The sequence below is a fragment of the Hemibagrus wyckioides genome, linkage group LG29 (assembly GCF_019097595.1).
Source record: "Hemibagrus wyckioides isolate EC202008001 linkage group LG29, SWU_Hwy_1.0, whole genome shotgun sequence".
Classification (NCBI taxonomy): domain Eukaryota; kingdom Metazoa; phylum Chordata; class Actinopteri; order Siluriformes; family Bagridae; genus Hemibagrus; species Hemibagrus wyckioides.
Window position 1 is genome coordinate 10,177,684 of NC_080738.1, and position 25,300 is coordinate 10,202,983.

The 25,300-nt window shown below is 41.4% G+C and overlaps 1 protein-coding gene across 2 annotated transcripts in view; it reads right to left on the reverse strand.

The window, feature by feature from the left end:
* LOC131349188 (spectrin beta chain, non-erythrocytic 1-like) overlaps positions 1 to 25,300 on the reverse strand; it is a 99,737-nt gene that overhangs the window by 33,508 nt on the left and 40,929 nt on the right. For both annotated transcript variants that reach the window (XM_058384637.1, XM_058384636.1), the window contains 5 exons: positions 8,369 to 8,520; positions 3,988 to 4,161; positions 3,647 to 3,738; positions 3,332 to 3,412; positions 2,500 to 2,615 (listed from right to left, as the gene is read on the reverse strand). In XM_058384637.1, the coding sequence (XP_058240620.1) occupies positions 2,500 to 2,615; positions 3,332 to 3,412; positions 3,647 to 3,738; positions 3,988 to 4,161; positions 8,369 to 8,520 (615 nt within the window). The remainder of the gene's footprint in view (positions 1 to 2,499; positions 2,616 to 3,331; positions 3,413 to 3,646; positions 3,739 to 3,987; positions 4,162 to 8,368; positions 8,521 to 25,300) is intronic.

The following is a 25,300-nucleotide window of genomic DNA, read 5'->3' on the forward strand; positions in this document are numbered from 1 at the left end:
TACCACAAGCATCCCAAAGCATCAGCGTTCCCAAATCCCAAACATCAGCACAACCTTTAGGCAAAACACAAAGGCATGGCTTCCTCATTTCGTTCAGAAACACAAAACAGGGGAAGTGCTCTGAAGTGTGCTGTCTGAAGTTTAAGCTTTCTACATGCCGGATGTGTCCTGATGCTTTCTCACGCTCCTGTTCTTTGTTCTCTGCAGGATACTTAAGTCCTCGCTGCTGAATTCTGACTCCATAACACAACAATAATCAGCAGGAAACTCGCTAAGCCATCGTCTCTGATTACATAATAGATTGAGTGGTGCCTGTAATGCTAATGTGTGTCCCAAATCTCATACTTAGCTCATATTCTGTGGAAGCACCCGGATGATGCAATTATTCAACAACAACAAAAAAAAAAATCAGTGTTGGACACTTCATGTACTCAACACTCGTAGCTTTGCTTCAGAAACAGAATCAGAATCCTTTATTGGTCTCCTTTAGGGAAATTGAAATTGGTCAGTGGTCTCCTCAGGGAAATTGCTTATAGTACAATCTAAGACAAATAAGAGTAAAAATAAATAAATAAATAAATAAATAATAATAATAATAGTAAGTTAAAACTTTAGGCATTGTACAGTGAATGAATTCCAGTCTTATTGAAATACACTATTTATGCATTTGATATATTATGTAGCGGAAGAAGGGCGGGGCTATGAGGCACTGACGCTGGAAGGGGAAAAAATCTCAAGATGGCCGACGGCATTCCGGTGGACGAGACGGTTTAAAAATGTGTTTTAAATGAGGCCACATATTACAGGTGATGTAGAAAAATGAAAAGGGACAAACATGTCCATAAAACAGTGTATTAAAAAAGCCATTAAAGATCGCAACTAAAGCAACGAATTAATAAATAAAATGTTGATGTCGTGATCCATGTCCAATTTAGAAATGAAACGTTTATAGAGTTTTCTACTGAATCTAGAGCTAAAGCTAGTGCTGCTTCTTATCTTTTACCATCGACTAAGAAAAACAGCTTACAGTCCTGATTAATAAAAATGTTAAAAGACTCTAAAATTCCTACACTAGACACTAGAGTACATAGTGTGCAGTGTGTACTACATTCATTTGGGACACAGCTCTAGTGTTTCTCTGTGGAAGGGACAGCTTCATGTCATCAGCATCTATAATAAAAGCTGTCTATTCCTACATTATACCTTGTTTAGTAGCTGATCATGTTGAACAAACCAAAAGTATGTTGGTGCTGTAATTCATAAATGTAGAACTAAAGTGTTTTTTTCCCCTCAGATTTGCATCAAGCAACAATAATAAACAAAAATACTGTGGCTAAAGTCTGGTGTAACTGCACTTAATACCGAACCGTGCCTCGGATCATTTCAGCAGCCACCAAGACTCCAGCCCAGCCTTCAGGATTTTTATTACATCACAAGTCCAAAGTTTACGAATTCAGACGTCGAAGTTCAACGAGAACGACACTAAAGTGCTGACGAACAGAAACAAACGTGACTTTCACCTCCTGCACACTTTCCCTTTCAGTGAACAGTAAACACTGAAACCTGGAAAAAAACTGAGGTTGATCACCCATGTGCTTTACTCATCACTGGAGTTGATCACCCATGTGCTTTACTCATCACTGGAGTTGATCACCCATGTGCTTTACTCATCACTGGAGTTGATCACCCATGTGCTTTACTCATCACTGGAGTAGATCACCCATGTGCTTTACTCATCACTGAGGTTGATCACCCATGTGCTTTACTCAACACTGGGGTTGATACAGCAAGCTTTTGGTGTTTAGTATGCATCTTCAAGCTGGGAAGGTGCATTAACTGTACGTGTTTTTACATGAATGATTTTGTGGTCTCTTAAAATAGTTCCAGATGAGTACCTAAATAAATAAATAAATAAATGTACTTTTAAACACTAAAGTAAGTAAGTGGTACTAAAACAAGTACTTTAAAATGGTACCACACCTGAAAGGTCAACAACTGTATCAGGGTACATGAGCAACTTTCTAGAATTTTTAGTAACACTGAGAGGAGAAAATAGCGTGTAAAATCATTAAGTCTTAAAAAACAACAACCGAAAAAAGGTTTCCTGTTGCGATGTCCTGATTTTGTGTTAGTGGAGGCTATTTTCGGCCTTCTGCTCCTCAGCTGCAAGGCTATAACAGCATTGTCCTACTTGCAGATATAGGGCACCAAGAAGCCTCAAACAGTAGGTTACAGACGTAACTGACTCATGAGCAAGAAGGAAACCGATCTATTACACCAGATGGCGTTAATATTAAAACACAACCTCTATCTATGGAGCAAGCTAAATCTCTAAGAACTGAAATATTAAACACTCTGATGCAATGAGGGCTAGCAGTCCACACGCTGATGTAATGTGATCGGCAGTCATAGCGAGGCGATGTCAGGGTCATCGGGGTTCGATTTTGTGTAAGCAAGGGCGAAAGCGATGTGAGGCTTTAACTGTCTGCAGAGACGCACCTTCAGGGTCCAGCAGCTTCGTGAGGCCCAAGTGCTGCTCAGCCAGGTTAAAGGCATTCTGCAGATTATAGTGGGCATTGGATTTCTTCAGCTTGTCAAAGTCTATCAGGTCTGGCCTGAGAGAGAGAATATACCAGAGTGAGTGAGTGAGTGAGTGAAAAACAGGAAGAGATAGAGAGGTGAATGGGTGAGTGTGTGAGAGAGGGAAAGAGTGGGGGGGGATGAATGAGTGAGTGGTTAAGCAAAAGCAAAGAATGGGAAAGAGGTGTGAGAAAAACAAGAAGAAAGGAAGAGTGTAGGAGAGAGAGAGAGACAGAGAGCGAGTGTGAGTGAGTGAGTGAGTGAGTGAGTGAGGAAGAGGAGAAAGTGAATGTGAGCGAAAGAAAAACAGGAACAGAGGTAAATAAGTGAGAGACAGAGAAATAGCAAGAGAAGAATGGGTAGAGAAAAAAGAAAGTGAGAGGAATGAGTTAGAGTGAGACAGAGGGAGAGAGAGAGAGAGAGAGAGAAAGAGAGATAGAGAGAGAGAGAGAAAGAGAGAAAGAAAGAGAGAGAGAGACAGAGAAAGAGAGAGAAAGAAAGAAAGAAAGAAAGAAAGAAAGAAAGAAAGAAAGAAAGAAAGAAAGAAAGAAAGAAAGAAAAAGAAAGAGGAAATTGCTTATCATTACACATGTAAATAAATCTTATCTGACAACATTACTCCCTACTATGTGTTAATTTGTATGTTTTACTCAAGGAGAGGGAGGGGGAAAAAGGACAGAGAGAGAGAGAGAGAGAGAGAGAGAGAGCACTTCATGGTGCAACATACTGAACTCTAATCTAGTTTGTCTACCTGTGTTTGTGAATGAGAGCGTTGAAGGCCATGCCGTCTCTCCAGCTTGTGGTGAAATTGTGAATGTTGACATTTGGATAACTGGAACACAACAGAAAGGTCTGAGGTCAGAAGCAGACACAGGACAGGACCGAGAGGGACCGGTCAGATCAGGGATGAACTTTATCAGGCTTAAGAAATGTCAGAAGCTCAACTGGTATAAATGTCATGATATAAACAACATGGCTTTAACTGAAATCTTTTTAAAGCCTGCTTTTAAATGAAGACTGATTTCTGGACACCTGTGTGTGTGTGTGTGTGTGTGTGTGTGTTCACCCTGCAGTCTTCATCTGACACCAGAGAAGCAGAGCATCCTTGGCAGACTTCTTTTCCTTGCTGTCCTCCGTCTCAACGCTAATGTCCTGAATCTGTCAGACAGAATTCCAACCGAGATCTGCTCATGTGCAAGCTCACACACACTTCACAGCTCATACCCGCTGACCCATTAACCCCTTCATAATCATGACAACATACTAAAGGTGATGCATGCTGACTTGCGATATATGTTTTTAGCTTCAGGCACACTCTACTGCCTTAATATAAAATTATTCAGTCTTCACCACACTGATGGGAAACATGTCAACCAATGGGAGGACAAACCACCATGGTGAACTGACCTGGAAGCGCAGAATGATGGTCCAGATGAGGCCCAGCGTGAGGCGGTGGTTGCCATCAACAATGTCATGGGAGCCCATGTTCTCCAGGTGAACACGCTGTTCTTTGAGGAACTGCAGAGCTTTGTCCACGTTCTCCAGACAGTGGATCCTCATGCGACCTTTTGTCGGCTTCGGCTGTGGAGAAAAACAGTCATGGTACACTTTAATACCAAGAAAAAAGTGTGTTGTTCAGATAAACTGTACACTTTCCTTCCTGTTTCTCCATCAGTGAGGTTTCATGAAATGGGTGGAGTCTGAATGCTGAACACTGCTGCTAGATTACATGCAGAGAGACAATTCTAAGATTTACAAAATCCTAAAGACAAGCCTCACGATAGTCCAGCAGCAGGACCCTGCACTCTCATGGTTCTATTCCTGAGCAGGGAGCTAACCCAGACGCTAAAGAGTTCACTCTCAGCGCCAGCGCCCGGAAAAAATGGGAGGGTTGCGTTGGGAAGAACATCCGGCGTAAAACCTGTGCCAAATCAAAATATGTGGACCAAACGATCCGCTGTGGCGACTCCGAACAGGAAGCGGCCGAAAGAACACCACCACAAAATCCCAAAGGCACCAGATATTATATTGTTACGGTGTGTGTCGAACATGAGTAACAAAAATCTGATCAATAATAAACAATGTCTTCAATTTTATCTTGTATCAGTTCACAGAATTCACAAGACAATAACAGAGAAAATGCCTCTGTGTTTTTCTGGTTATGTTTGCTTGCATAGAGCTACATTTTCATTAATTAGCGTTGCTCTGTTCAGAAACTTAAAGGAGAACAAAAATCTACAACTTCAGCGCGGTCCTCCTTCTCCACACTAGTAAACACTGGGTCTGTAGTTCCGCCTACATGACACGTGACCTTGCGACGTGATTACGTTATACGTAGTGTAGAGCTAGCGCTAAACAAGCTTTTGTGGTTAAAAAGTATACAATTTCTTATTTTTCTAAGAAAATGACAGATCGTTTCGCTAGATAAGAGCCTTCTTCCTGGGCTGGGATTGTCTTGAGCCCCTTGAAGCTGCATTTAAACTGCATTTTGGAAGGTCAACCTCGTGGGCACCATTGAAGTCCACTATAGGGAGAAATGTTTTCCCTCAAAAAACATAATTTCTTTACGACTGAAGAAAGAAAGACATGGACATCTTGGATGTCGAGGGGGTGAGGAAATTATTTGTAGATTTTTGTTCTGGAAGTGAACTTCTCCTTTAAAGCTAATAGCCTTATATTAAAATATACGAATATCATCACAGTTGTTGTCCAGTGCTGTCCAGCCTCGTCCACTCAGCTTCCCTCTTTTTACTCCTTGCGCAAGTTGGTTTCTAAGCATACCTCGAGTTCATGTTTTCGTAGTTCCACATATCTGCTATTATATTTCTCAAAAAAGAAAATAAAATAAATAGTCATATTTATTCAGACAGAAAAGACAGAACAAAGATTACACTAACATGAGAAGGATTAATTTTTTAGTTAGTTCTTAATGATGATAGTGTGTGTGTGTGTGTGTGTAGATAGACAGACAGATAAATAGATATATTCTTTCAGCCTCTATAATCTATGCCAAAGCATCTGTTCATGTTTCGGCACGATTGGTATTTTGGTATTTTTCAGCTGCTATATCAATTTCCCAGTACATTTCTGTTCTTCTTGGCTTTTGCTCTTGAGTAGATGACCTGATAACGTGGTATCACAACCTCTTCATCTGTCAAATATGATGAATTGCATGCACCGTGTTATATCGCATGCAGCACTGTTCCCTTCGCTTTCTGGTTTAATAATGTCCGATCAGTTATTACCAGTTACCAGTAGAGCTGGAGGTTGGGGGATTAATAGCCTGGCAGTGCTCCACTGTGATTTCATGACAGAGTCGATGTGTGCGATACAGCAGTTTTATTGTCTCTACATGATATTACGCTTCCACAATATCCAGTGATGTTTACTCCAATGATATAATATCAGAAGACCTGCCAGAATAACTCTATTCATCCGGGACGGCACTGAAAAGATGAAAACGGAAAAGAGAAAGAAAAACGGCTGAAAATGGTCCAAAATATATCTCACTTATAAGGATTAGAAAGCCTGCAGGAAGTGTCGCATCTAACACGCTGCAACTGATGTTAATGCTGATGATGATGATGATGATGATTATTCAAATGCTTAAATATGCTTTTCCCCCCTGCAGAGCTCAGACATGTCATGAAATATGTTTATGGCGGAGAAATTCTGGCTATTTGCGTATTAGGTAACTGGTTTGTGAAAGGATCATCATACTTTTATGCACATTAGTGTGAACTAGATATCCACCATCCAGACTACTGCTTACTGCAAAGATGGTAAAATTACTCCCTTCCCTAGTCTCTGAAAGTTTCAGGGGGAAAAAATGAATAATGCAGGAGTCAAATTCTGAAATAAACAGACTGACATGACAAACTGATGCGCTTCGAACATCCGAGAATTTCAACAGCAATATCTCAATCCTAGTATAAAAATTCAACTCAATGTGTTTACTTCTCAAGAGACTTGACCATACAGTACTTAAGAACTAATCCTTGCTCTAACATTCTTGCTGCATCGAGAGGAATTCATTAACCAGCTCGAATACACTAAACAGGAAATAACAGCACACACCAATACATATAATTACATACCTTACATATCTTGTGTAGTAAATTGATCTAGAAATTAGATCAAGCTGCCGCCTTGAATTGATAAATGAATGAAATGTATGTCGCTCTGGATAAGGGCGTCTGCCAAAATGCCTTAAAAGTTGTTAAAAAATAATTAACGATAGTGTGATGTTCAGGAGATTCTTATTATTCTGTGTTTTTATATGCTCATGAACTATTGACAGATTTCGCCAGATATTGTACATATGAATGATTTTTCGCAATGAACCCAAGCCTCTTATAAAAACCTACTCGATATGGCAAATGTATGTGGGTAATTTATCAATCTTCCCAAAACACAAAGCTGCCACTAAGTTGGGATCACACAATTGTCTTTATATGCTGTAGCATTAGGAAAGGTGTTCATCATGACAATGTCCCTGTAAACAAAGCGAGTTCAATGAAGACATGGACTGCCAGGCTTAGGGTGGGACGCCTCAACCACAACCTCAACCCTGCTGAACTGGAATACTGGGATGAACTGTGCACCACAGCTTCTCACGTGACCTCAGTTCCTGCGCAAACCCCTAATGGATAATCCCTCAGAGTTCCAAAATCTAGCAGAAATCCTTCCCATAGAGTGAATGACAACAAAGCGGGGACTAAATCTGCAATGCGATGGTCAGCTGCCCAGACACTTTTGGTCATATGGTGCATTTGCCTGCATATCCCTACAAAACTCTATGAATAAATGCACGACATTTGAGTTTGCTTAAATTTTTCATCAGGGTATTTTTGGGCGATGCCATGTGGCTGCTCGTGTCCCAGCAATGCACAGATAACGTTTTACTGCCAGCTTCACCTCCTGTCACTGGCTGCATCCCAAACCGCATAGCAGAGGACAAGCTGTGTGTTAAATTTGTGCACTGTCAGGGGTTTACCCATTCCACAGGAACTCACAATACTATCAACGGTGAGTCAACGTTAAGGCTCTGGGTTACTATTCAGAAGGTTGAGGGTTGAATCATCAGCACTTAAGGGCCCTTGAGCTACACTTTTCTACTCCTGGGGTGCTGTATGATAGCTGACCCTGTGCTCTGACCCCAGCTTCCTTACAAGAAAAGAATTAAAGTGTGCTATAATACCTATATATGTGACAAATAAAGTGTTCTTCTTCAACATGATTTGAAGAAGAAACAAAATTCTAAAATAATAGAAATAGCCTTTATTTGTCACATACATTACAGCACAGTGAAATTCTTTCTTCGCATATCCCATCCTTGGAGGTTGGGGTCAGAGCACAGGGTCAGCCATGATACAGCGCCCCTGGAGCAGAGAGGGTTAAGGTCTTGCTCAAGGGCCCAACAGTGGCAACTTGGCAGTACTGGGGATTGAACCCCTGATCTTCCAGTCAACAACCCAGAGCCTTAACTATCACCGCCCATAATAAACAGGTAACACCATTGGTATTATTCTCCAGTAAGCTTCACCAGGCTTCAGCAAGTATGGAACTGTGAAAACAGACTGTAAACATGCCCTTAACCTCAAACTACTCACACCACAACCCACAGGATTCATAAGCTGCTTGAAGCTGATGATCCAAAACCCAGTTCTCCCATTTTCATTACCATGAATTCAAGCTGATGGAGCTGATAATAATGAAATTGTTGCTTCGAATGAAAAAGAAATGCAAGACCTCAGGACATCATGTTCCAGCCGTGCACGCTACATACCAGTCTCTCTCCAGACAGCACCTCCAGGAGCTTAATGAGCATGCGGCCATCCCTCAGATCCATGTAGAGGTCCGTGATGCGGCAGGAAACTCGGGCCAGGTGGGAGTTCACCCATTTGGTAAAGGTCTTCTTCTGCACCGCTTCACGCTCATCTGCAGACGAAAAGAAAGGATTATGTTAAAGGAAAGGAATAAATCACAGAATAAAACGGTGTTGCAGTAAGTGGGTTGTTTTATATACTCATCTATATCTGTTTATGTAATATGCAATAACAAAACGTCTGCTTAAAAAAAAACACAACCATGATGTCAATGTACTAATGAAGGTTCCATTAACCTACATATAAATGACCTCCACTAATCTCTACCATGTCTCATGGAGGAACTGTCCTACATCAGGTGCTGTGTGGAATTATATTACCTGGTAAAAGAATACAGTTTTTTTTTTAGAGATGGCATTGAAACAAATGTGGTCTGCATTATAGCTTGTTTAGAAAGCAACCAATGAAATATACACTATATCTGCAAATGTTTTGGGACGCCCCTCCAAATCATTGAATTCAGGTGTTGTTTTTCAGGGGTTGGGCTCGGCCCCTTAGTTCCAGTGAAAGGAACTCTTAATGCTTCAGCATACCAAGACATTTTGGACAATTTCATGCTCCCGATTTTGTGGGAACAGTTTGGGGATGATCCCTTCTTGTTCCAACATGACTGTACACCAGTACACAAAGCAAGGTCCCTAAAGACATGGATGAGTTTGCTGTGGAGGAACTTGACTGGCCTGCACAGAGTCCTGACCTCAACCTGACAGAACACCTTTGGGATGAATTAGAGCGGAGACTGTGAGCCAGACCAAAACCGGGACGTCTGCCTTTTCATGCACATGAATTTAATATGGAGCTGGTCCACCCTTTGCAGCTATAACAATTTCAACTCTTCTGGGAAGGCTTTCCACAAGGTTTAGGAGTGTGTTTATGGGAATTTCTGACCATCCCTTTAGAAGCACATTTGTGAGGTCAGGCACTGATGCTAGACGAGGTCTGGCTCACAGTCTCCGCTCTAATTCATCACAAAGGTGTTCTATCAGGTTGAGGTCAGGACTTTGTGCAGGCCAGTCAAGTTCCTCCACACCAAACTCACTCATCCATGTCTTTATGGACCTTGCTTTGTGAACTGGTGTGCAGTCATGTTGGAACAGGAAGGGGTCATCCCCAAACAGTTCTAACAAAGTTCGGAGCATGAAATTGTCCAAAATGTCTTGGTATGCTGAAGCATTAAGAGTTCCTTTTACTGGAACTAAAGGGCCAAGAACAACTCCTGAAAAACAATACCTGAATTCAATGATTTGGAGGGGTGTCCCAAAACTTTTGGCAATATAGTGTATATAGTTTCAACAGCACGGTGCACTTTCAGGAAAAAGGTAAAGGCTACTAATCTGTACCTTACCTTATCGTCTTGGTGTTACCTGTAGTGCCCCAACTAGTATTTAGACCTTTAGTCTAAAGTGTGCACTAAAGGGTACATGATTACAACATGTATTTTGAAGCTAAAACATATGATAGGTTCCACACCAGATGCAAGCTAAAGTATAGCTGAGGATCTGTTTCTTACCCCTGAAGTGTGGGGTGGTTGAAAGAACAGAAGTCCAGAAGAACAGATTTTCCACACAGGCAACAGAGGGTGCTGGTGCAAATTAGAAATTGCTTCTTTAAATTCATGATAAAGTTAAATGCCAGATTATATGGGCTCATTTCTTCCAGTAAATTGCTTACAAACAATCCAAACTCCAAGATGCCAAGAAGTGAAACAACCCACTCCTGTTTTCCGCCATCATATTTGTCCGAGTAGTCCTCTTGTTTCCAGTGAGAGGTCATTAGCAGAAATGCAATAACTTTAATGCTGCTGAAGCATCTAATGCCAATCTGATCACTCGACATGTTTTCTCTCAGGCTTGTTGGGTGGTCTAGTGGAGCTGTGAGGCCATAAAGCAAGCTTTCACCTATACATCCAACCACCCACATACGCACACAACCACCCACCCGCTTGGCTCAGCGAAGTGTGTCAACGCCAACGCCTTTGCTGGATGAAGCATTTGCTTAATGCTCTCCAAAACCCGTTGCCATAGAAATCTGGAGCAAAGATTTGCAGCCTCTCTGCACAGACCGGTCCACAGATCTCACAGTGATCAACTGCTAGCAGATCAGTGCCATTTGGAAAGTTGCAGAACATACATTACTCAGTATAATTATACAAAATATACAACACATCTGGATACTACAGATGTTATCAGTTAAGGACAAGGATAAGACAGTGGGCTGAAACAGCACCTCATATCTGAGAGCAGGATTCACTGAACACTACAGCTGGAAATGTCTGCATCTGGATTTTTTTAATATTAATTTAGACCAACAGACATTCCATATACATTCACACTGCCATTGTGTTCTTATAGTCAAGCTAAAACACACATAACCACACACAGTCTAACACACACACTGACACTGTCTAACACACACACTAACAATGTCTAACACACACACACATACACTCTAACACAGTCTAACACACACACTGACACTGTCTAACACACACACTAACAATGTCTAACACACACACACATACACTCTAACACAGTCTAACACACACACTGACACTGTCTAACACACACACTAACAATGTCTAACACACACACACATACACTCTAACACAGTCTAACATACACACACACTGTCTAACACACACACTAACAATGTCTAACACACACACACACACAGTCTAACACACACACACACAGTCTAACACACACACTAACAATGTCTAACACACACACACACATACACTAACACAGTCTAACACACACACACACTGTCTAACACACACACTAACAATGTCTAACACACACACACAGTCTAACACACACACACACAGTCTAACACACACACTAACAATGTCTAACACACACACACACACACACACAGTCTAACACACACACACACACACACAGTCTAACACACACACTAACAATGTCTAACACACACACACACACACACAGTCTAACACACACTAACAATGTCTAACACACACACACACACACACACACAGTCTAACACACACACTAACAATGTCTAACACACACACACACACACACACAGTCTAACACACACACTAACAATGTCTAACACACACACACACACACACACACAGTCTAACACACACTAACAATGTCTAACACACACACTAACAAAGTCTAACACACACACACACACACTGTCTAACACACACACTAACAAAGTCTAACACACACACACACACACTGTCTAACACACACACTAACAAAGTCTAACACACACACACACACACACACACACTGTCTAACACAGTCTAACACACACACTAACAAAGTCTAACACACACACACACACACACACACACTGTCTAACACAGTCTAACACACACTGACACTGTCTAACGCAGTCTAACACACACACTGACACTGTCTAACGCAGTCTAACACACACACACACAAACACTAACACACACACAAACACTGTCTAACACACACACACACACTAACACTGTCTAACACACACTAACACTGTCTAACACACACACACACACACACACACACTGTCTAACACAGTCTAACACACACTGACACTGTCTAACGCAGTCTAACACACACAAACACTAACACACACACACAGACACTGTCTAACGCAGTCTAACACACACACACACACACTAACACTGTCTAACACACACACACACACACACACACACTGTCTAACACAGTCTAACACACACTGACACTGTCTAACGCAGTCTAACACACACAAACACTAACACACACACACAGACACTGTCTAACGCAGTCTAACACACACACTGACACTGTCTAACGCAGTCTAACACACACAAACACTAACACACACACACACTGACACTGTCTAACGCAGTCTAACACACACAAACACTAACACACACACACACACTGTCTAACACACACACACACTAACACAGTCTAACACACACACTGACACTGTCTAACGCAGTCTAACACACACACACACACACACAAACACTAACACACACACTGACACTGTCTAACGCAGTCTAACACACACACACACACAAACACTAACACACACACTGACACTAACGCAGTCTAACACACACACACAAACACTAACACACACACTAACACTGTCTAACACACACACTAACAAAGTCTAACACACACACACACTGTCTAACACAGTCTAACACACACTGACACTGTCTAACGCAGTCTAACACACACAAACACACACACACACTGTCTAACACACACACACTAACACAGTCTAACACACACTGACACTGTCTAACGCAGTCTAACACACACACACACACACAAACACTAACACACACACTGACACTGTCTAACGCAGTCTAACACACACACACACAAACACTAACACACACACTGACACTGTCTAACGCAGTCTAACACACACACACACAAACACTAACACACACACTAACAAAGTCTAACACACACACACACACACACACACAGTCTAACACACACTGACACTGTCTAACGCAGTCTAACACACACTGACACTGTCTAACGCAGTCTAACACACACAAACACACACACACACTGTCTAACACACACACACTAACACAGTCTAACACACACACTGACACTGTCTAACGCAGTCTAACACACACAAACACACACACACACTGTCTAACACACACACAAACACTAACACACACACTGACACTGTCTAACGCAGTCTAACACACACACACAAACACTAACAAACACAAACACTGTCTAACGCAGTCTAACACACACACACACAAACACTAACACACACACTGACACTGTCTAACGCAGTCTAACACACACACACACAAACACTAACAAACACAAACACTGTCTAACGCAGTCTAACACACACACACACAAACACTAACACACACACTGACACTGTCTAACGCAGTCTAACACACACACACACAAACACTAACACACACACAAACACTGTCTAACGCAGTCTAACACACACACTGACACTGTCTAACGCAGTCTAACACACACACACACACAAACACTAACACACACAAACACTGTCTAACGCAGTCTAACACACACACACACACACACACAAACACTAACACACACACTAACACTGTCTAACGCAGTCTAACACACACACTGACACTGTCTAACACACACACTAACAATGTCTAACAAACACAAACACTGTCTAACGCAGTCTAACACACACACACACACACACACAAACACTAACACACACACTAACACTGTCTAACGCAGTCTAACACACACACTGACAATGTCTAACACACACACTAACAATGTCTAACACACACACACACTGTCTAACATAGTCTAACACACACACTGACACTGTCTAACGCAGTCTAACACACACACACACACACAAACACTGTAACACACACACAAACACTGTCTAACACACACACAAACACTGTCTAACACACACACACACACACACACACTAACACTGTCTAACGCAGTCTAACACACACACTGACAATGTCTAACACACACACTGTCTAACTCAGTCTAACACACACACTGACACTGTCTAACGCAGTCAACACACACAAACACTAACACACACACAAACACTGTATAACACACACACACTAACACTGTCTAACACACACACTAACACTGTCTAACGCAGTCTAACACACACACACACACAAACACTAACACACACACTAACACTGTCTAACGCAGTCTAACACACACACTGACAATGTCTAACACACACACTAACAATGTCTAACACACACACACACTGTCTAACATAGTCTAACACACACACTGACACTGTCTAACGCAGTCTAACACACACACACACACACAAACACTGTAACACACACACAAACACTGTCTAACACACACACAAACACTGTCTAACACACACACACACACACACACACTAACACTGTCTAACGCAGTCTAACACACACACTGACAATGTCTAACACACACACTGTCTAACTCAGTCTAACACACACACTGACACTGTCTAACGCAGTCAACACACACAAACACTAACACACACACAAACACTGTATAACACACACACACTAACACTGTCTAACACACACACTAACACTGTCTAACGCAGTCTAACACACACACACACACAAACACTAACACACACACTAACACTGTCTAACGCAGTCTAACACACACTGACACTGTCTAACACACACACTAACAATGTCTAACACACACACTAACAATGTCTAACAAACACAAACACTGTCTAACGCAGTCTAACACACACACACACACACACAAACACTAACACACACACTAACACTGTCTAACGCAGTCTAACACACACACTGACACTGTCTAACACACACACTAACAATGTCTAACAAACACAAACACTGTCTAACGCAGTCTAACACACACACACACACACACACAAACACTAACACACACACTAACACTGTCTAACGCAGTCTAACACACACACTGACAATGTCTAACACACACACTAACAATGTCTAACACACACACTAACAATGTCTAACAAACACAAACACTGTCTAACGCAGTCTAACACACACACACACACAAACACTAACACACACACTAACACTGTCTAACGCAGTCTAACACACACACTGACACTGTCTAACACACACACTAACAATGTCTAACAAACACAAACACTGTCTAACGCAGTCTAACACACACACACACACAAACACTAACACACACACTAACACTGTCTAACGCAGTCTAACACACACACTGACAATGTCTAACACACACACTAACAATGTCTAACACACACACACACTGTCTAACATAGTCTAACACACACACTGACACTGTCTAACGCAGTCTAACACACACACACACACACAAACACTGTAACACACACACAAACACTGTCTAACACACACACAAACACTGTCTAACACACACACACACACACACACTAACACTGTCTAACGCAGTCTAACACACACACTGACAATGTCTAACACACACACTGTCTAACTCAGTCTAACACACACACTGACACTGTCTAACGCAGTCAACACACACAAACACTAACACACACACAAACACTGTATAACACACACACACTAACACTGTCTAACACACACACTAACACTGTCTAACGCAGTCTAACACACACACACACACAAACACTAACACACACACTAACACTGTCTAACGCAGTCTAACACACACACTGACACTGTCTAACACACACACTAACAATGTCTAACAAACACAAACACTGTCTAACGCAGTCTAACACACACACACACACACACACACACAAACACTAACACACACACTAACACTGTCTAACGCAGTCTAACACACACACTGACAATGTCTAACACACACACTAACAATGTCTAACACACACTAACAATGTCTAACACACACACACACTGTCTAACATAGTCTAACACACACACTGACACTGTCTAACGCAGTCTAACACACACACAAACACTGTAACACACACACAAACACTGTCTAACACACACACAAACACTGTCTAACACACACACACACACACACACACACACTAACACTGTCTAACGCAGTCTAACACACACACTGACAATGTCTAACACACACACTGTCTAACTCAGTCTAACACACACACTGACACTGTCTAACGCAGTCAACACACACAAACACTAACACACACACAAACACTGTATAACACACACACACTAACACTGTCTAACACACACACTAACACTGTCTAACGCAGTCAACACACACAAACACTAACACACACACAAACACTGTATAACACACACACACTAACACTGTCTAACACACACACACACACACACTAACACTGTCTAACGCAGTCTAACACACACACTGACAATGTCTAACACACACACTGTCTAACTCAGTCTAACACACACACTGACACTGTCTAACGCAGTCAACACACACAAACACTAACACACACACAAACACTGTATAACACACACACACTAACACTGTCTAACACACACACTAACACTGTCTAACGCAGTCTAACACACACACACACACACACACACTGACACTGTCTAACGCAGTCTAACACACACACTAACAATGTCTAACGCAGTCTAACACACACACACACACACACAAACTGACACTGTCTAACGCAGTCTAACACACACACTAACAATGTCTAACGCAGTCTAACACACACACACACACACACAAACTGACACTGTCTAACGCAGTCTAACACACACACTAACAATGTCTAACGCAGTCTAACACACACACACACACACACACACTGACACTGTCTAACGCAGTCTAACACACACACTAACAATGTCTAACGCAGTCTAACACACACACACACACACACAAACTGACACTGTCTAACGCAGTCTAACACACACACTAACAATGTCTAACGCAGTCTAACACACACACTGACACTGTCTAACGCAGTCTAACACACACTGACACTGTCTAACGCAGTCTAACACACACACTAACAATGTCTAACACACACACTGACACTGTCTAACGCAGTCTAACACACACTGACACTGTCTAACGCAGTCTAACACACACACTAACAATGTCTAACACACACACTGACACTGTCTAACGCAGTCTAACACACACTGACACTGTCTAACGCAGTCTAACACACACACTGACACTGTCTAACGCAGTCTAACACACACTGACACTGTCTAACGCAGTCTAACACACACACATACAGTCTAACACACACACACACACACTAACACTGTCTAACACACACACACACACTGACACTGTCTAACGCAGTCTAACACACACACACACACATACAGTCTAACACACACACATAGAGTCTAACACACACACAGTCTAACACACACACACATACAGTCTAACACACACACATACAGTCTAACACACACACATACAGTCTAACACACACAGTCTAACACACACACACATACAGTCTAACACACACACACACACAGTCTAACACACACACACACACAGTCTAACACACACACACACAGTCTAACACAGTCTAACACACACACACACAGTCTAACACACACACACACACACAGTCTAACACATCCTAACACTGTCTAACACACACACATACACAGTCTAACACCCCCCCACACACACACAGCCACACACACACAGTTGACCACTCACATAGTCTGACACACAAACAGTCTAACACATGCAACCCAACATACATACAGCCTAACACACACACACACACACACAGAGCCAGTGAGAACAGTAAAGTCAGGGCTGAGCAGCAGTAATCTGTGATGGTGTGTGGGCCAGAGAAATGATCTCCAGCTCTGTGTGTTCACTCCTACATTCAAGTGCTCTAAAAGCCACCAGCCTCAAAAAGGCAGAGGAGCTACACTCCTCTGCGCAAGTATTTGCCCCCTGAACATTTGGAAATGGATGTAACTGGGATCTGACTCACACAACGACTCTAACGTGTCTGTGGGCTTCTAGGAACATGTGTATTGATCATGTGACACACATTTACCTGCACACATGTGGACACTACTGAACTATTCTGGGACTTCTAATAGCAAAACTGGCTGCAGCAGAACAAACTTAAAAACATGTGTTTGAATACTTAAGCAATGACGAGCTTTTTATTTCCAAATAATTTTGCAAACAATATGCAAAGGTTTTTCTCCCCACTGCAGTATTACATGCTATTCTTCATAAATTCATAAATCATTAAATAAATCCACATTCATATACACTGATCAGGCATAACATTATGACCACCTGCCTAATATTGTATTGGTCCCCCTTTTGCTGCCAAAACAGCCCTGACCTGTCGAGGAATGGACTCCACTAGATCCCTGAAGGTGTGCTGTGGTATCTGGCACCAAGATGTTAGCAGCAGATCCTTTAAGTCCTGTAAGCTGCAAGGTGAATTCAATGAGTCTTGACCGCCCATGACCCTGTCGCTGGTTCACCACTGTTCCTTCTTTGTACCATTTTTAATAGATACTGACCACTGTAGACCGGGAACACCCCACAAGAGCTGCAGTTTTGGAGACGCTCTGATCCAGTCATCCAGCCATCACAATTTGACCCTTCGTCAAACTCGCTCAGATTCTTACACTTGTCCATTTTTCCTGCTTCTAACACATCAACAAAATGTTCACTTGCTGCCTAATATATCCCCCCCACTAACAGGTGCCATGATGAGGAGATCATCAATCAGTCTTATTCACTTCACCTCTCAGTGATCATAATGTTATGCCTGATTGCTGTAGGTATTTTTAATAATATTTCCTATATAATTTTTTCTTTTAGTCATCCATATAATTCTATTCCGTTTTTAATACGACTATTTTTATTCTATTTTTTAATTCTAGTTTTCTATTCTACACCATCAGACGTAAAATATTTCGCTGCATGTCCTGCTGTGTATCGCTGTGTGTGACAAATAAAATGTGAATTTCAATCCCTAATAATATAAAATACGCTCTTTTATTTTTCATATTAAAATCAGACACTATTCTGGTGTCCTTTAATTAAGATTCAGTGTTGAATCTGTTCTGAAATCTGCATGTGGATGAATACAAGGATGTATATTTGCTCCACTTGCTGAGGCCGGCTTAACGCTGACAAAAAAACGTGACATTTTTTAGAAAATATATACTGAATATTGCGATCTTAGATTTATAGTCTTATTTAGATTTGTTTGTTTTATTTCCACACAATTACAAATATCTTTAAAAACCTTTATACTAATTCAAACTTACTTGAAGTAGTTATATCCAATAACAACAAAAAATATTTATACCTTGGTCTGTCGCAATTAATACATGAATAAAATCAGATGTTTCTGATCAGAACTTTCTGATTTACATCACGATAATAAACTCTTGTTTTTAAAAAATAGATATTTGTGCCTGAAAGCTTGGAACTTTCTGTAAACTAACTGTAGCTATGTTTAACACTCTGAGACAGTAATATTAATATATACGTAATAATACCGAGTGTATATACACTATATTGCCAAAAGTATTCGCTCACCTGCCTTGACTCGCATATGAACTTAAGTGACATCCCATTCCTAATCCATAGGGTTCAATATGACGTCGGTCCACCCTTTGCAGCTATAACAGCTTCAACTCTTCTGGGAAGGCTGTCCACAAGGTTTAGGAGTGTGTTTATGGGAATTTTTGACCATTCTTCCAGAAGCGCATTTGTGAGGTCAAACCCTGATGTTGGACGAGAAGGCCTGGCTCTCAGTCTCCGCTCTAATTCATCCCAAAGGTGTTCTATCGGGTTGAGGTCAGGACTCTGTGCAGGCCAGTCAAGTTCATCCACACCAGACTCTGTCATCCATGTCTTTATGGACGTTGCTTTGTGAACTGGTGCACAGTCATGTTGGAAGAGGAAGGGGCCAGCTCCAAACTGTTCCCACAAAGTTGGGAGCATGGAATTGTCCAAAATGTCTTGGTATGCTGAAGCATTCAGAGTTCCTTTCACTGGAACTAAGGGGCCAAGCCCAGCTCCTGAAAAACAACCCCACACCATAATCCCCCCTCCACCAAACTTTACACTTGGCACAATGCAGTCAGACAAGTACCGTTCTCCTGGCAACCGCCAAACCCAGACTCGTCCATCAGATTGCCAGATGGAGAAGCGCGATTCGTCACTCCAGAGAACGCGTCTCCACTGCTCTAGAGTCCAGTGGCGGCGTGCTTTACACCACTGCATCCGACGCTTTGCATTGCACTTGGTGATGTATGGCTTGGATGCAGCTGCTCGGCCATGGAAACCCATTCCATGAAGCTCTCTGCGCACTGTTCTTGAGCTAATCTGAAGGCCACATGAAGTTTGGAGGTCTGTAGTGATTGACTCTGCAGAAAGTTGGTGACCTCTTCGCACTATGCGCCTCAGCATCCGCTGACCCCACTCCGTCAGTTTACGTGGCCTACCACTTCGTGGCTGAGTTGCTGTCGTTCCCAAACACTTCCACGTTCTTATAATACAGCTGACAGTTGACTGTGGAATATTTAGGAGCGAGGAAATTTCACGACTGGATTTGTTGCACAGGTGGCATCCTATCACAGTTCCACGCTGGAATTCACTGAGCTCCTGAGAGCGACCCATTCTTTCACAAATGTTTGTAAAAACAGTCTGCATGCCTAGGTGCTTGATTTTATACACCTGTGGCCATGGAAGTGATTGGAACACCTGATTCTGATTATTTGCATGGGTGAGCGAATACTTTTGGCAATATAGTGTATAATATAACATTGAGTGTAGTGAAGTCGTCACTGCCCTGTGTGCTCAGGCTGATCTTCCACCTCAGGACTGCGTTCACACCGGAACAGTTTTATTTATTAATTATAATTGTTGCTTCTTACCTACTTATTGGTCATCCATTATTTCGGTACTGAACAAACATTACAATCTGTGCTCAAAGGACATTATTCAACTTTTTGTTCCGAGTGTCAAGATGTTTTCATTTTAATATTCCATCAAACTTATTTAAACACTTAAAACATACTGACACTTGTAAAAACATTGAGTACAGACATGTCAGAAGTGCTTTTGTGATATTTCTATTTTACTCTGTATTTTTATTTAATATGTTAATTATCGTTGCGTCGCTCTTGTAAGAGAGATTTGATCTCAATGTGTTTGTATCCTGGTTAAATAAAGGTTACTATTAATATACACCACTATATTCCTATCACCGTATACTTATCCATATCATCAGTCATCGTATTATTTTCACAGACGGTCATAAAAATCTAAAATGTCATTAATAAAATCTGAATTTGAGATCTGTATTGCGTGTGTGTTCTCACAGAGCTCTGGCACAAAATCAACAGCAGGTAGAATAAAATCATTCGCAAGACAATCGTGGGCCATAATTTCAGAACCATGTGTATTTTATATTGTCTCGATAGACTCACTATCAGATGAAATGATATTTGATCTGTCAAAGTTCAGACCTTTCTGGAGCAAAGGGGCAAATATCAGAACACTATATATATATAGTGCACAAGCTGCTATAGGTGTGATGTGCAGAGAGAGAGAGAGAGAGAGAGATACATGGACAGAATGAAAATGTTGAAGGCCAATGTAGATTTCACAAGTCGCTGATTTTACAAGATACCGTCCAAAATGAATCACACAATTTACCAAAGGGCTTTTCACATGTGAAATACTTCCCCCTTGGTCATGGTAAACTTGGGGGAAACAGAATCCTGGGGTATCAACGTTTCACACTGCTCAAACTTTACCCGGATTAATCCTGGATATTTATAATCTGACGTTTTCCACTGCATGTTCCCAAACCCAGGATAAACTTTCTTATTTGCATATTTGCAGCTATGATTGGAATAAATATAGCATGCGACTGCATTAAATAAATAAATTACAGCTTGTCTCAATTTAAAAAAGCTTGATACTTGGCCTTTAAAGACTCTTTAAGAATATAATCTTTAAAAAGAGAGAGAGAGAGAGAGAGAGAGAGAGAGAGAGAGAGAACAGATCTGTTGTTCTGTTCACAAGGTATCTTTCATAGTTTTGGGGCTATTTTAGGTTGAACTGATATCTGTCCATTAATGTTTCAGTCAGAGCCTTAAACACTCGATTATTTCTGACTGCCATTGTGTTTGTCCTGAACAGGCTTTGCTCTTCGCTCCTAATGACACATTTTCTGTCATCATTTTTGTTAATTTTCCCCCTCAAATGCTATGTCTGTTGCTAAGCATCTAGCCGGGATGCTGCAACACCACATCCTTTCACGATGAACATCTCTGGCACCTCAGTGTATACTTAACGCTGCAAAAACACTGTGTTTATCCTGCGTACAGAGGGTTTCATGACCCCAAGTTAAAACCCGTGCTATAACCCAGCTTTTGAATAACCAGAGTGAAACGTTCCTCTAAGCAGGGGTAAAAACAGGGTTCAGAAGGATGATAAGCCCAGGGTTAAGCTCAAACCCTGAAGAGAGAGCAAAACCAGGATACCTACAACGTGTGATTCTACATAAGGAGGAATGTAGGAATAGCTTCTACTTGTCTGGGATTAGTTTCCTCATTCCTTAGGATAAATAACAAATATCCTTGCTCAATTTCACAGTACTTACTCAAATACTTTTTAAAAAAAAAAAAAAAAAAAAAAAAAGGTTCATTGTCTTGCCAGGACATGCTCTACAGGAGCTGGTGATTGATACTGCATCGTGATAAAGGCCAAAACAAGACCAAACCTGGACCACATCCTGCTCTGGCCTTGCCTGTGCGTTTATACAGGCAAAGACATGCGGGAATAAAGAAGTATATGAAAGTGAAAGGTGATATGAGAATATTGTGTCTTACCAGCCACTTTATTACGAACATTCATGCAGATATCTAATCAGTGCAATTCAAACAATCATGCAGACTGTATAAAGAGATCAGAATGAGGGGGAAAGAGTGACCTCAGTCACTTTCCTCAATTCAATGCAATTCATCTGTATAGGGCTTTTAACGATGGACATTGTCTCAAAGCAGCTTTACAGAAGTATAGAAATGTAGAGAAAAGTTTAAAAAGATACTCGTGGCTGGTTGTTGATGGTTTGGGTATTTCCGAAACTGCTGATGTGGGATTTTCACACAACAGTTTCTAGAGATTGCACAGAATGGTGTGAAAAACAAACAAAACACATAGGAGAAACACTTGGTTTGAGTAACTCCTATAGAAGCACTCTTTACACGCATGCTGAGCAGAAAAGCACAAACCTGAGGCAGATGACCACATCTAGTTCCACGTCAGACAGCATAATCACAGGCTACAACAGGCACAGACTCACTGACACTCTTAAAAAGACCAAGCAATAGTTTAATAATCCTCAAATCTCTGACGTTCTGCTTAGTGCTACTGCCACATGATCGGCTGATGGGTTTACTGCATGAACACCAAAGTGTACCTAATAAAGTGGCCGTTTTATGAAAAAAAATAAATAAATAAACGAGATGAAAGACAAAAACGGTGATAAACAACTGCTTAATATAGTTCTTATACACAGTATACGTAAATAACCTTTTATTTCTCTCTTTTCCGAGAGCCAGCAGTTATTTAGTCTGTATTACATTTAATGTAACGCATTAAAGGTCAATTTATTCAGAGAGCCAATAGGGAACAGTAGACCAGGATTGTATTTACAGAGTTAAGGATCCTTGTGCTGTTAAAAGCCTCTTCAGCTCTTCAGTTACGCTGACGTGCTGCAATGTGACTGAAAAAACCCAGCATGCATCAACAATAAGTCTGCTGCAGTTAATCAATACTCAGCTGCCATGAGGCTGCCTCAAGCCTCGATTTTACCACCTGGCTTAATGGAGGTAGTGGAGTTTAAAGCAGCTGTGTGCATATGTGTGTGTGTGTGTGTGTGTGTGTGTGTGTGTGTGTATGCATGTATGTTGCTCTCTGTCCCCCCCACTCTCCCTCTCTTTCTCGGTCTCTCTCTCTCCCTCCATATCGCTCTCTCTCCCTCTCTCCCTCCTTCCATGTCTCTCTCTGTCCCTCCTTCTATGTCTCTCTCTCTCTCTCTCCTTCCCTCCTTCCATGTCTCTCTCTCTCTCTCTCTCTCTCCCTCCTTCCATGTCTGTCTCTCTCTCTCTCTCTCTCCTTCCATGCCCCCCCCCACAATGCCAATATCATTATGCAAGCTCTTTAATTTGACCTTGACCCTGGCTACTGGGACATTCTGCATCATTAATGAGACACCATTTCTGGCTCCATCTTTAACTTCTAGTTCCACTGATGTGAATTTGATCACAGCGTTGAGATATATACTAACACCATAAAAGTTTATTTATTTAATTTTAAAACCCATTGCATATCATCTTATATAGACATTCATAACCATAGGGGCATGTTTCAAATGCAATTTGAGACCTTTTCACGTCTTGAGATTCTAGAACTTTCTTTGTGACTGACGTACATGTAAATGGGAAAGACAATATTTCAGCCTGCGCTTTACCGAACTTTATAGTAAAAAATTTAGCCATGTAAAGTTACTCCCCCACAGATATACACTATATTGTCAAAAGTATTTGGGACATCTGCCTTTACACGCACATGAACTTTAATGACATCTCATTCTTAATCTTTATGGTTTAATAAGGAGTCGGTCCACCCTTTGCAGTTATAACAGCTTCAACTCTTCTGGGAAGGCTTTCATCACAAAGGTGTTCTATCAGGTTGAGGTCAGGACTCTGAAGATCCTCCAGACCAAACTCGCTCATCCATGTCTTTATGGACCTTACTTTGTGCAGTCATGTTGGAACAGGAAGGGGTCATCCCCAAACTGTTCCCACAAAGCTGGAAGCATGAAATTGTCCAAAATGTCTTGGTATGAAGCTGAAGCATTAAGAGTTCCTTTCACTGGAACTAAGGGGCCGAGTCGAACCCCTGAATTCAATGATTTGGAGGGGTGTCCCAAAACTTTTGGCAATGTAGAGTATGATCCAATTCATACAATTACAGGTAAGACTCTTGTATTTACACAGCCAGCATTGTGCTATGATGCTATAGATATTTCAAGATAGTGGTCTACCTTAAAAATGCAAAAGAGTGGTTTAGCTCTGAACCACTTAAGGTGAGGAATGTCAGACCGGACCCCTGAGGGTTTCTGGGAGTTAAAGAACAAACCAAACAGATGCAAAGCTGAAAAATGTCGGTTTAGTTTTAAACTAATCAGGCATAATGTTAAATCGGAAAAATATTCCAGCAATGTCCACAAAACAGACACCACAAGAACACAGTCATATTGATCATTTACAGAGACAGCAAGAAGTTACCAAAAGATTAGATATTGGCTTCTACAGTAATTATTATGTAAATTACACACAGGGGTAAAAGACA